This window comes from Galeopterus variegatus, unplaced genomic scaffold (assembly GCF_000696425.1).
Source record: "Galeopterus variegatus unplaced genomic scaffold, G_variegatus-3.0.2 Scaffold238, whole genome shotgun sequence".
Taxonomy (NCBI): Eukaryota; Metazoa; Chordata; class Mammalia; order Dermoptera; family Cynocephalidae; genus Galeopterus; species Galeopterus variegatus.
This window is the reverse complement of record NW_007726349.1, coordinates 728432-742014: the sequence shown is the minus strand read 5'-3', so window position 1 is coordinate 742014 and position 13583 is coordinate 728432. Positions and strand designations below refer to the sequence as shown.

The window sequence follows — 13583 nt, the reverse complement described above, 5'->3', positions numbered from 1 at the left end:
AAGTGTGTGGTGGTAGGGGTCGGCAGCATAAACTCGTCCGTAACTGAAAGGAAAACAGGGGTGAAGATTAATCCATAATACACAATTACAAAGTAATAATAGCAGCCATAAACTGCAAAATACCAAGACAGCATGGAGGGGCCCTACTCATCTTGAAATATGAATCATATTCCATTCTGCCATATAACATGAGAAAAGTCCTTCTATGGTTAATGCATTCTTTTGTCCATTTAACGTGGCTGGTTATATTGATATGTTTTAATATATACCTATATATACACACACACACACATATACCTCTCTCTCATAATACTGTTTCTACACTGCTCATGTGGCTATCCTGGAGACTGAGGGAGGCAAGAAAAAACAATTTGAAAGGGTGGTTTTAAGAAGCCCAGCACCCCCACCACAGAGGATATGTTAACACTCAAGAGAGATTGTCTTTTTGTCTTGATTTAGCTCTCACCAATCAAGCGAGATAGTGTGGATGAGAAAGGGTGAGGTGAACCTGTCTGCGCAGGTCCAATATCTTAGAATAGGGAAGAGCAGATATAGCTGATTGGAAGCATTCTTGAAGAGTCTGGGGGACCCCCGACCCTATCCCCACTCAAGAATTGAAGCCTAATTTGACTTTGATCTTATCATCCCAAACTTCTATCTCATCCATCTGTGGCAAGGTTCTGGAAAAGGAGGCATTTGAAAAAATATTTCTTAATATCATTTCTTCAACTTTGAGTTTTTTCTCTCTCTACCATCCTCCTCCTTCCACTGCCATCACTTCCAGCACAGGCTATAGAATAAAAATGAAAAAGATGAAAATGAGATGCATTAGATACCTACTAAGTGTCTGGAACTGAGCATTGCAACAAAGCAGAAATTAGGGTTCACAGAAGTTAAGTCACTTGCTCAAGGTCACATAGGTAGACAGAGTCAGAGCTGATCCTTGAACCTCTCAGGACAACTCCCATGCTCATTTCACGGTGTACATGCCCTTGCTTGTTTGATCTGCCAGATATCTTCTTGGAAATAGTTTGCACACTGCTGTTTTGATACTGGTTAAAGCTGAGATGCAGTCTTAGGCTAGGTTTCCTGGAAGCAGAGCCTGAAATGGAAATTCTTCTGCAAGTGATTTATTGAGGGAGTTCTCTCAAGAGGGGGAGAGAAGCAAGCAAGCCAGAGTAAGAGAAAAAAAGCAAAGATCTGGTCTGGGATGAAGACTAGCTTCAACCAGACCCTGAGAGCTGTGCCCCAGAGTTGGTCTCACCTGAAGGCAAGTGAATTGGCTTTTTAATACCCATGTAAGTTAGGCATTAGCTGTGGACTTTCCTGGGGGATGGGGGATTCACCTCCAAGTTCAAGTGGCTGCCTTTGGCAGAGGGTGATTTTCTGGAGAAGGGCGCGGGTGCACTTCATTAGTACTCAGAACTCAGCATTCAGGGGATGGATACACCAGCCACTAGCTGGGATCTGTATGGAGTTTCAGCAGCTTTAGACTCTGACATTGTGTTTTAAAAATAAAGGAACGGAGCAGGAAGAAATGGTTTGTCTGCACTGTCAACCTTAAGCACACCTCCCATCCCTTGAAGCCTAATTTGCATGACTTTATCCCTTTACTTCCCTATCTTTTCCCCATTTTTCTTCTAATCTTCTTTCATAAGAATGTATTGGATGGGGCTGACTTGCCGGATCACACCATGGAGTATAGGAAGGTGACAGAAGCCTAATAGAAGACCTTCTAACTGTTAGATTCCAAGTTCTGTTCCCAACGGGGGGAGTGGGGGGGGGGAACGATGATAAAAAGTTCTGATTTGGCATGGCCTAACTTCCTAGCTCCTTTTGCCTGTTTCAAAGAACACTGGGCTCAAAGCACCTAGATGAGGCTTTCAGCTTCAACACACAGCATCCTCCTGATCCCCCAAAGCAGAGGCATGAGCGGATGTTTCTTTTCTGAGGCGAATCTCTCCGTGAAATTAACAGTCAACGCTCTCCTGCTTTTCATGCGTTGGGACCCTTTTCAGTCTGTTTGCTTATCAAAAATGGCCTTAATCAAAGATTATTCTTCTCTCTGCAGTAAAAACAGATGTAAGGCTAAGGCAGAGGGTGTGTTAAAACAAGAATGATGAAGTTTTTGAAAAACATCATGTATTCATGGAGGTCACTCAGAAGACCTAAGACTCTGCTCACATAACTAGAAGTAGATAGTAACAGGGGTAAAAGAAAATGATATACTTTGGCATTGATTTTTCACTTCATGAGAAAATAAAGTCTGTCACCTGCCTAGAGAAAAACCTGTTAAATAGGACTACTTTTAATGCTCTTTCACCTGGCAAAGCTTGTTGTATGAACACGACATAAACAGCAAAGGCAAACAGAAAATCCTCAGGAATTTATTAAGTATTCCTTCAAAACAAGTGTGAAGATGCAAATTCAGGGCGATTAAAGTTTTTTTTTTAATTTAAAAATTTTTTTTAACTTGGGGAATGGTTTTACTACAGCAAAATGTCCTCTTTTTAGAGACAACATATTTGTAGTCTGAACATATTTAATGAGAATGTAGCTCCCACCTTTTCCTACCGCTTACTTTAATGGCAAATCCTCATTGGGCTGTAATACAGGGCATAGTTTCAACCTTTGTGGAAAACCCAAGGTAACAATTTGGCAGTATTCTCTTCCAAGGCAGAAGAAAAATACAGCAGCACTGAACTATTCCTCACAAATGAGCAGGCTCTTTTCTCCTCAGGGTGACCTCTACCTTCAGAATCCGATGGTTTTATGATGATTAATAAATTTCATTTCCACAGAGGAAAAGGGACCATGTCAGCTCAAACTGAAAGCAAGGAGGCTTCTTTTCAAATGCTAATTTCTAAACACGCCCTTGTGTGACATGACAATTTAGACACAAGGTCGTTAGGGAAGATGTGGACTCCAGCACTACATTTGCAGCAGACATGCCAGGCACGTCAGCAACCTGGTGTCCTCAGAGCCGGCTGGGCACAGCCCTAAGAGAGAGCTGCAATTTCCCGGGACCTTGAGGGGCACAATGGGAAAATGTCTTAGGGCCACTATGTCAGGACCTGACCTGTGACAAGGTCATCCTCCACATCTGGCCGAAGTAGGCAGTAGTGCAAACAGGTCATAATGCTCTCCATGTCCCCACATCCCATCCATCAGCAATTTCAGATGAAATCCATGCACCTGTTCACCACCCTAAAAGAAGTCACTGGTAATTCATCAAAACCAACTCAACAGCAGCCTTAAATCTTATCTCACATTCAACTTTTGCCCCTTCCAATCAACAACGATTTACATTAATCAAATCTCTCAAAGCTCCATAATCCATCTATCCACCTGCTTGTCTATCTGTCCATCCCTCTGTCCATCCTTCCATTCATCCATTCATCTATCATCTGCCTTTCTATCTAGTTAAATATAAATCTATGTAAATCTAATCCTATCACTTTTCTGCTTAAAACCTTTGAATGGTTTTTCCATTGATTCTAGAATAAAATCCAAACTTGCATGAGTGGTGCTGCCCCTCTTTCAATCTTTATCTTACTCCCCTCTACCTCTTGCTTACTGTCCTTCAGGCACACTGGCCTCATTAATAGTCACATGCACATCCATGCTCTTCATACGGCCCTGGCACTTGCTCATCCTCCACCCAGACTGCTTATTTTATTCTTTATGTCTCAGATCAAATGTCATCTCCCCAAAGAGATGCCTCCTCTGACCACCCTTTCTTATGGACACTTTTCAACCTTATCCTTACCCCTTCATGTCACACAGCACATCTCTAATAATTTTGTTTATTTGCCTCTGCACCTGATTGTTTACCTTTCCCTCTCCTGGACTGACAGCCCCACGGGGCTCTATTTTGTCCATCTCCTCATCCCCAGGATCTAGCACAGCACCTGCCACCACGCAGGTGAACAAGGGCCAGACCACTGGCACTGCATGAGTAAAGGAAGCTAGATGGAGGAATAGACAGGAGAGAAGTAAGGTCTGGGGAGAACTTGTATACATAATTATGATGCTATCAATAGAATCTATCGGTAGAAAGATTCTTTCACAGATGCTTTCTGAAGACTCTAGGTTGGCAGCTCATGGAGACATTCAAAACCCTACAAGATGTTCAGAAGAAAAGTTTGTAGAAATTCTAAGAATACAGAGTGTGTACTTGAACATCGCCCCTGAGAGTTCACAAAACACTGACCAAGCTACCATAAAGAACATCAAAACCCTTTTGGGAAAAACTAAACAAAGAAACAAAAGATCATTTCTTTGCTGGCTAGTTTACCTCAGCTGGCAACTATCAGGAGACCTCAGCAACAAGCTAAAACCAGGAGGCAACCAAGGCACGGGGAGAGCCAAAGACTTTGGGGCAAGTAGATCCACATTCGAGTTCTGTCTTTGCAATGTCCTTGCTCCCAGGACTCAGGCAAATCACTGTCTCTGAGCCTCATTTTCCTCATTCATAAAATGGTATTGTTCTGTTCGAGTTCTTCTGAATTCACAGATAAAGTTCATGAAAAGGAACCGGATACATTTTTAAGCCATCTATAGATACAGATTATGATACAAGGGTTCTTACACGGAATTTCACAAACCAATCTTCCTTCCTCCCCAGACTTTTGATCTGTAGAAGCAACTGCTATGGGTTGATTGTGTCCTTCAAAAGTTCATGTATTGGAAATTAATCCTTGCTGTATTAAGAGGTTGGGAAATTATTATGGTAATTGCAAGGTGGGGCCTTTAAGAGGTAATTATATTGTGAGGACTGTACCCTCATGAATGGATTAATCCATGGGTGGTTTAATGGGTGGTCATGGGCACGGTTATGATGGCTTTATAAGGAGAGCACATGAGAAGGTTAGCTCTCCCTTGCTCAGCCCATTAGCCATGTGATAGGCTGGTCACCAAGGGACCCTGTAGAGAGTTCTCACCAAGAAAGCCCTCACCAGATGTATTCCCTGGACCTTGAACTTCCTGGTCTCCAAACTGTAAGAAATAAATTTTATTTCTTTATAAAGTACCCGGTTTCACATATTCTGTTATAAGCAACAGAAATGCACCAATGCAGCAATTGAAAAGTCTATTGTACTACAATCACATGTAACTCTACCAATCAAATTACAGATGCTTTGGGGCTCAAGATCTATCTAATTTTTGAATTGTAGATATAGTTTAAATTGCTATACTTAAACTTAAGGTTATGTTGGAGAAGAAACAAATAAGTATGCTGCCTGTAGAATGGGAAATGTGAACCTGTGTTTGTTAAAGTGCTTCGTCAACTCTACTGAGAAATGTAAATATTACTATTAACATCTTCTAAATCTAGTTGAAACAAGCTGGATGCTAATGAAATACAAAGAGCCCATATTAGTATCCCACACCAGGGCATTAATAGTTATGTGACTTTCTTACAGGGGCATAGTAAGACACTAATTAATTTCACTCTCTATACAAGGGTACTTAAAAATGTTTGTGATAAAATTGAATTATATGATAATATGAATCTCTCCATGAACTTTCTGAGGTACCCTCATATTTCACTCTATATATTTCATTTCATTAAGATCCTTTATGCCCCGGGGAGCTTTTATTACTTATTTAGCATCGCCTCCCCATGCCTCCTGTCCCAGAGACAGCTGGGAGAATCACCCTGGGGCAGAAAGACAAGTAAAATATACTTGCCCCTCAGATGAAGTTCTCAAGGTGGTATAGATGTCTCTGACAGCTCAATTGCAGCAAGAAGGTGCATAGGTTTGTGCCTCTACCCCACAGAAAAGAGCTGCAGGGTATGCATTCAAAATGGGATATCCCATTGGGATCAGTGAGTGGTCCCCAGTTTCTGAAATGCCATTGGGGGCTACAGTACCACCGTTGTTATAAGAGGGGGTTATGATACTAAGATATGTACTGATGTACTATATGTACTCATGTACCTCACATACTAAGATATAGTCTGTAATGTATTTGGGAAAATAAATTCATGTAAGTCACACACTCATGACACAGTATGCCAGCAGGGTACTGACCCACGGTCCAGTGGTTCTAACAGCCTTCTCCTTGGACAACTGCCATGGTTTAGTTAGGGAATATTCTCTTACACTTTCCTGTAGAGCATCAGCTGTGGTCTGGGCCTCAACAAGTCCCATTGAATGGTTCCAGCATGTACCCTGGTCAGGGCTGTCTGGGGCACCCAGTGAGAAGAGAGACATCAGATGTTATCCTGTACCCAGGAAGAAGTGATTTTCATCCCAGACATTCATCCTATTTCACCATCCTAATTTTTTTGAGTTTTGAGGACCTTTGCAAATGGAAACCAAATGACATTTTAAAGAAAACACTTCGGTTTGCATTGTTGCTGGTACACTTATGGATACATTGTTGCTTTTCCCCCCATCCAGAGGGAACACTGCTGGAACACATGTTCCAGATCAAGCCTTCTCTGTGTTTGGGTAAAATCCTATGCTCTCAGCAATTCTCAGTGGCTGGAAAGGAGCCACAGTCAACATCAGTTAGAAAAAGGAAGAAGATGACCTTCTTCCTTGCTTGATCTAACTACAAAACAATCCATTTTCAAGCATAAAGTGTCACGGGAATTTACGCTTTCCAACTCAGCCATTCCATACTCATCACTAAATAAAAATGCAGCAAAACAAAATATACTCCCACAGTCCTGAAAGAGGCAGAAGGCTTCTGATAAATCCCTTGGCAATCTTGCTTCTGCTTCTCCTACTTTAAATCTGGGCAAGGACATACATTTATAGACCATGTGGGTGACCAAGACTTCATATTCTAAAAGCTTCTCAAGATACATAAGTTAGAGGAACTGGACCATGCCCGTAACTTGAAATGAAAAGAAAACAGATCCAAATGGAGCAAAACCTCCAAGAAAGACATACATAGAAATGGAAGATATTTTTTAAGATTAATATGGAGCCATCTTTACTTGGCTTGGACATTTCTGAATTCTATTGCTGTCACTTCCTTAACTTGGCTTTAAAGTGAACATCTTTAGAAGTCACCTTACCCATTTTTCAGCTTCAACAGATCCCACCTCCAATCTTTACATGAGAAGACATAGAATGTGCTCTTGCAGATAGACACCTGTCACACATCTGAACTGTGTACACAGCTGCATACATAAATACAACACCTATAGAATCTAAAAGGATCAGACCATATACTCATGGCAAATCTGATGGTATCATCCTTCCTACGTCCTCTCAATGCACTTTAAAACATCTTCCTATTTTGAATACAACAGAGCAGATCTGAGGTAAGAATCTTGATTCTGGATTCATCAGAGCAGAGTAGCAGCCACTCTTTGGGAGCTGAGAAGACACAATAAGTCCTGTTTTCAGCCATTCAGTTCCTTGACTCTGGAATGCCCCCCCCAATAAAGAAGCCGTAGCCACATTCTCATTAACATAAAGCCCAAGGCCATTCTCCTCTTAGAAATTCTGTTTCACTTTCTTTGTGTCTACTACTGCTCTACCAAAATCACAAGAATTTCCCATCATGCTAAAAATCACCATGGCACCCTAGCTACAGTTTAATTCACATGGGGCTGACAAGGCATTTGTATGCCTTCTCTCCTCAGATCTTCAGTACTCCTGTAGAGAAGCCGGGTTGAACAGTAGCTAAGGATTCATCAGGGTCAGAAGTCCTGGCCTCAAATCCTACCTCTACGACTTCCTTGCTAAGTAATCTCAGAAAGTTCTTCTCTCTGAGCAAGTTTCTCCTTCCATGAATGGAGATAATAATGGTGCCTCCTGACTGTACAAGGCGGTAGTGAAGGTGGAATGAGTGTTACCAGTTACTAGCTGGTTAGTAACCAAACAAGTGTCAGCTGTTGATTGAAATTGAGGGGAATTGTCCTCTCTCTAGTCCATGTGGGATCACTGAGCACTACAGTGGAGCCCCTGGAGTACGTGCATCAGAGCTACCCCCAAACTGGGTTGAGCATCTGAAGTCTTGCCCCATGCAAGCAGAATGAAGATGCTGAGAGTTAACAAAGGGTGAGAAAGAAGTCGGTTCTGTGTCCTGAACCCCAAGGAATGTTCTTCAACAGCACACACACACACAAACACACATGCTATACTCTCATTCAGAGGAAAAAATTAAAATATTAAGTCAAGACATACTGCCAATGTCAAGTCCAGGTGAGCATCCCTCATCTCCAACAGGCCAGTTCTTGGGGGCACATAAACCCTTTCAATATTCATTTGAGCAAAATAAATGAAAATGTGGCTCGCAACCTGCACTGTCTGTTAGAAATATAATGAAAGTCCCAATGCAAGCCACACATGATATTTTAAATTTTATTGTAGTCACATTTTAAAAAGTAAAAACAAACAGATGAGGTTCATGTTTATATTTTTACTTATCCCAGTATATTTAAACCATTATCACTTCAATGTGTAATTCACATAGAATTACTCATAAAATATTTTACATAATTTTTGTGCTATGTGTTTGTAATTCAATGTGTATTTTACGCATACAACTCATCTCTATGTGGACTAGCCATATTTCAGGGGTTCAAGGGCCACATGTGGGGAGTGGCTACTTGGAGAATCCAACTCTAGCAAATCTTATCATGACACTGTCCTTCCCACTGAAATAGAATAGATTCCTGATGGTTCAGTCAGTGTTGCCCACGGTATGAGCTGAGGACTCCTCTATTGAGATTATCTAGGGGAACAAGTTAGAGTGCAGACTTTCAGGCTTCCTCTCCGAACCTTTGAATTAGAATCTCAGGGGCAGGGGGAGGGGAGAACAAATGGACTTTCATTTGTAACAAGTTCTGCAGGTGATTTTCATGCACATCTCTAAAATTTGGTAACCACTGTTCTCTTTCTGTTTTTTAGTATTTTTTATATTTCTTACTGCATTTTTAAAAACTTATTTTCCATTTTGTAAAAAATTCTGCACCGATGTAGCACTCTCCTACTCAGGCTAATTCAGAGCTATCTAGATACCTTTAATTTTCACAAGTAAACTGATAAGGACATTTTATTTCCATAGAGTATTGTTACTGCATGTAACAATGCCCCATACACAGTAAGCTCTCAATAGATGCAATTGTTATTTTTACTAAGTTCCTTTGCTTCTGTGCTCCCTGGGCATCCCGCACCTCCCCTATTATAATACATATCACACATTATTGGAAACAGACCAATTAACCACAAATCAATTTGCTGCATGACAACTTTGCTGAATAATCAAATCACCAAAATGTAGGGAAGACAATCAGCTGAAACTTGCTGGAGGATCAATTAAAGGAACGGCCAATGTGGAAATTTTCTCAAACTATTATCTAATGTTTTAATGCAGCTGCGTGTGGGTGCAGGTGGGGATCCAAAGACAGAAGGGGATGGTGACACCCCCATTGTGTCCCTGAATTTACCAAATGTCATTTCCAATAATGGATTGGTAAACTATATAGCAACCTGTCCCACAGAGAACAGTTTCAGGAGCTTTTGCAGATGTGTTCACTTGGCCAACGCTTTTTTATAGAATTCCACCCTTCCCCACTTGACTGTGACCCATATTTTTTAGGAAGAGTGCCCCCAGGTTGGCTTCTCATACTTCTCTGATGGGTCCTGGCATGGTGGAAGGCACAGGTCTTGCTGCTGCAGAGGGTCCCAGCCTCTGCCTGCACCTCCTCAACACACACACACACACACACACACACACACACAGGTACACACACATGTGCACACACACACTCGGGCATGTGGGAGAGCTAGGAGCCTTCCTCCTCAGACCCTGTAGCAAAAATGACTAGTTTCAACTGTCTGGTAGGTTTTAGGGAATAAGTTATTCTGTTAGTTTATTTTCAGCAAAAAAGATGTTTGGTGATTGACCTAGAACACACTTTGCCTTTAAACTTTCATCTCCTTCAACACACAACACGCTCCCTGACCTAGCACCCACTTCCTTCATCCCTCAATTCCCACACCTAAACCAGCACCCAGCACATTGGACAGTCAACATATACCTGCTGCCTGAAGTGAATGGGTCAGGTTAAATAAACTCCCCATGGAACAACCACTAGAGAACCACAGAATGCCTTTGGGTCCTTTCAAGATTTTAACAACTACATCCTCCAACTCACAAACAATAGTTTTCTAGGAGCAAGATAGAACAGCTGGAGAAAGCGGGGGAATTCCATCTGGAGGCAGCAGGTCCGTGTTCCAAGGTCAAAGCAAAAGGAACATATAAGGACATGTGACCCAGTAGAAAGAGCTTTGGCATCAGATGGACTCCAGTGTGACTGTGGGCAAGTTGCCAAACATCTCTGGGCCTGAGTGCATGTTATTTTTTTCTTTTTAATCTCCAAAATGAGGATGGTGATAACATCTACCTCACTGAGCTGCTGTGATAAATTATATATGCCTGTATATATATGAGGATATGTCAAAAAGTTCACGGAAAAATAGAATTAAAAAATAATATGAATCTTTCCATGAACTTTTTGAGGGTCTCCCATATATACATAGACACACACACACACACACACACACACATGTAATTTATCATACTTGCTAGCCTAACACATGGCCGCAATTTATTAGTACACCCTGGAGAATTTAGCAAAGCCCATGCAGGGGACAGTTACTGCGGGGATAAAGAGCTTGCTTTACACAAGGACCAAAACCTTGACACTCCATGAAAATAAGTATCTACCCTTACTGCAAGCGGAAGGGGTGGGCATTTGCCACAGACTGGACCTTGTAAATTTCTAACTTGTGAGCATATCCCCTTTGTTGTCCCGTCAAAATGCAGCTCACAGAAAACTGCTTCTCAGCAATCCCACAGCCATTGCACTAACCCAGTCTATCATTACCTCTCTGGATAATTTCCCAATTGGTGCCCTTTCTTCTGCTCTTGCCATGTTACAGTCTGGTCTCCACAAAGCAGTCTCATTGATCATTTTAAAAAATAAGTCAGATCACAGCCCACAATCCAGTGCCTTCCTATAACACTTAAAATAAAATTCCAAATATATTTTGTGGCCTTCAAGTTATTGCTCTGACTGTCACTACTTTCCTGATATTATCTCTAAAATACTCACCTGCAATCATATATATGCTCTGGCCACACTGGATGTCATACCCCTGGAAAGCTCAAGAATGCTTCAACCACAGGGCCTTTGCACTTGCTGCTCATTCAATCTGAAGAACTCTCAATTCCACAATTACATATCTGGATCATGCTTTCACTTCTCTATTCAAATGTCACCCCTTCAGAGAGTCCTTCTCTGATCACTGAATCTAAAGTAGAATTGCACCTTGTTCCCTATCTCCTTCCCTGCTTTTTGATTCATTATAGCTATTACATAACTTTATATGCAAATATATTATATGCTTGTTCATATACATGGTTTAGGATCTGCTCTCCACTGGAATGGAGGCTCTTTGATGAAGGGCTTTTTTCTGGCTTATTTAATGTTATGTCTCCAGATCTTAGAATAGTTCCTGACACATAGCAATGACTCAATAGATAATAATCAACTGAAAGGAATTTCCAAGTACCCATTGAAATAAGTAACTTGCTTTTCAATGTCCATTCTCATACAAAAATCATCTTTTATCGCTACTACAATCACTAGCCCATCCTAGGAAAGTTATAATGACTCACAGAGGCAGGGAGACCTCTAGTCCAAAGAGAAGGAAAAATCATTTCCACTCTTTTCCCATCTCTTGCAGAATCCAACTCATCTAAGGTTTTTGATGTTACAGCATGAGAAACTATTCCAATGTGCAAGATGAAGAAACTAGGTGGTGTTCTGCCCTGTTGTTAAAAGGCCAGTCTTCAGTGACACCCAAGTTAGGGCATGTCTTTCAGGAGCTACCCAAACAAAATAAAAACAAAACACCTAATACCATCTTGGAACCACTGAGTAAGAAAATAAAGGTCCTTATAAAGAGAGTCTCATAGACCACACATGCTAATGTAAAACATTTATTCTATATGGCTAGCAAAAGCAGAATAGGCATTTTTGTATCCTTCACAAGAGACCCAACAAAAAATCATCACTTTTCCTTGGGGACCTGAATGAAAAATCCTGAAGTGCTGCTGTTGCTACTGTTTAATGATTGATTTGCATATCACCATCACTGTCCTAAGCCACAGACAAAACTGTGTCTGGCTGGCTCTTCCAACATAGTTGGTATTGTGAGAAAACATCTTTATAGGAATTGCAGTTATAAAATCCACCAGGCTCTACAAAACTGAGATTTTAAGCATATTGTTGATTCTTTTCTCCACTTAAAAAGAGAGAACTTGCCTTTTGTCAGACTCTGATATCTAGTAGTTATGAGGATTCAATAGACCTGGCCTATGGAGTGTTGTTCTGCATAAGGAGGTGAGAGATCACAACAGCTGTGCTCTGTAGAATGTGCGTTTACTGGATTTTTGAAGCATAAAGGAGTTGATGCCCCAGAAGTCTTTCATTGAAACCATGAGTCATGACCTTTGTTGGCTGAGCAGTTCTGATTTTTCATATTCACTCTATGAGGAGGGTGGACTGGCTGGGAGATAAATCTAACACTTGATTGGTATGGGTGTCTCCTTTTTTACGCTTGATTCAAAATTCAGAGTTCAAATGGAACCTTATGAAGCATGCAACATATTATTAATAAGCCATCAAAGCAACAGGGATATCTCTCTCAATTTGAAATGTGATCAATAGCAATTCTTGAAAATTTTACTGAGCAGCCATTCTAAATTAGATAAGGTAGGTGGAAACACTCGCCAAACTCATGCAAACTTTCATTATCTGTCACTTCTTTTAGGAATATTGTATGTGGATCACTTGCTTACATTGCAGGGTTTGTTAAATCATAGGATAAAATCAATATCTACCTTTGGTGTTGTAACTTTTCAATGTTTAATCTCTGATGTCAAAAATATAACCTAAGATACACTGGAGCATGAACAAGGTTTAACAGGGAAGGTGGAAGCTCTGGAATACCAGCATACCCACAAACGATACCTATTAACATTTTAAGCCAACATTCTTCCCCACCCCTACACCCATCCCAAGAAGTTTCCCCTTCAATTGCATGCTCCATTTTCTTAAGACTCAGAAAATATTAAACAACTCTTGTACCCCAGGAACATTCTCCTGCCATTCCCAGCAACACAATTAGTGATCGATATTCTACTACTAGGCATTAGTGAAGTGTCAAGATGTCATCACCTCACAGTGAGAAGCAGAGATCTTTGAAGCTAGGGATTGAGAGAAGAAAACAGCATGGCCTTTATCAAAGGGGTTTTATAGAAATAGAGTAAGTCATTGCTTCAAAATATGAGCATACATACCCTTTAAACTAACAGGGTAAGACTTTAAACCATTAAAAATGCTGAGAACAACTATATAAATGAAACTGATGCAGAGTTTTCAGTGGCCCTGCCTCTAAGAATAGAGAGGACTGGGAGCATGTTTCTAGCTCTCTGTCCTTCCTTTCATTCATTCTCACCAAAGACTCTAAATAGGGAGTAAAGCATTAGCAAATAAGACTTTCTTTGCTGCTCCTTTGATAAAAGATGACATAACAGACGAA

General features: G+C 40.9%; 1 protein-coding gene across 20 annotated transcripts in view; it reads right to left on the bottom strand.

Annotated features, from left to right (window-relative positions):
- Window positions 1–13583, bottom strand: part of RBFOX1 (RNA binding protein, fox-1 homolog (C. elegans) 1) — a 593087-nt gene that overhangs the window by 4307 nt on the left and 575197 nt on the right. For all 20 annotated transcript variants that reach the window (XM_008566382.1, XM_008566380.1, XM_008566379.1 and 17 more), the window contains one exon: window positions 1–43. This exon is cut by the window's left edge and continues 33 nt beyond it. In XM_008566382.1, the coding sequence (XP_008564604.1) occupies window positions 1–43 (43 nt within the window). The remainder of the gene's footprint in view (window positions 44–13583) is intronic.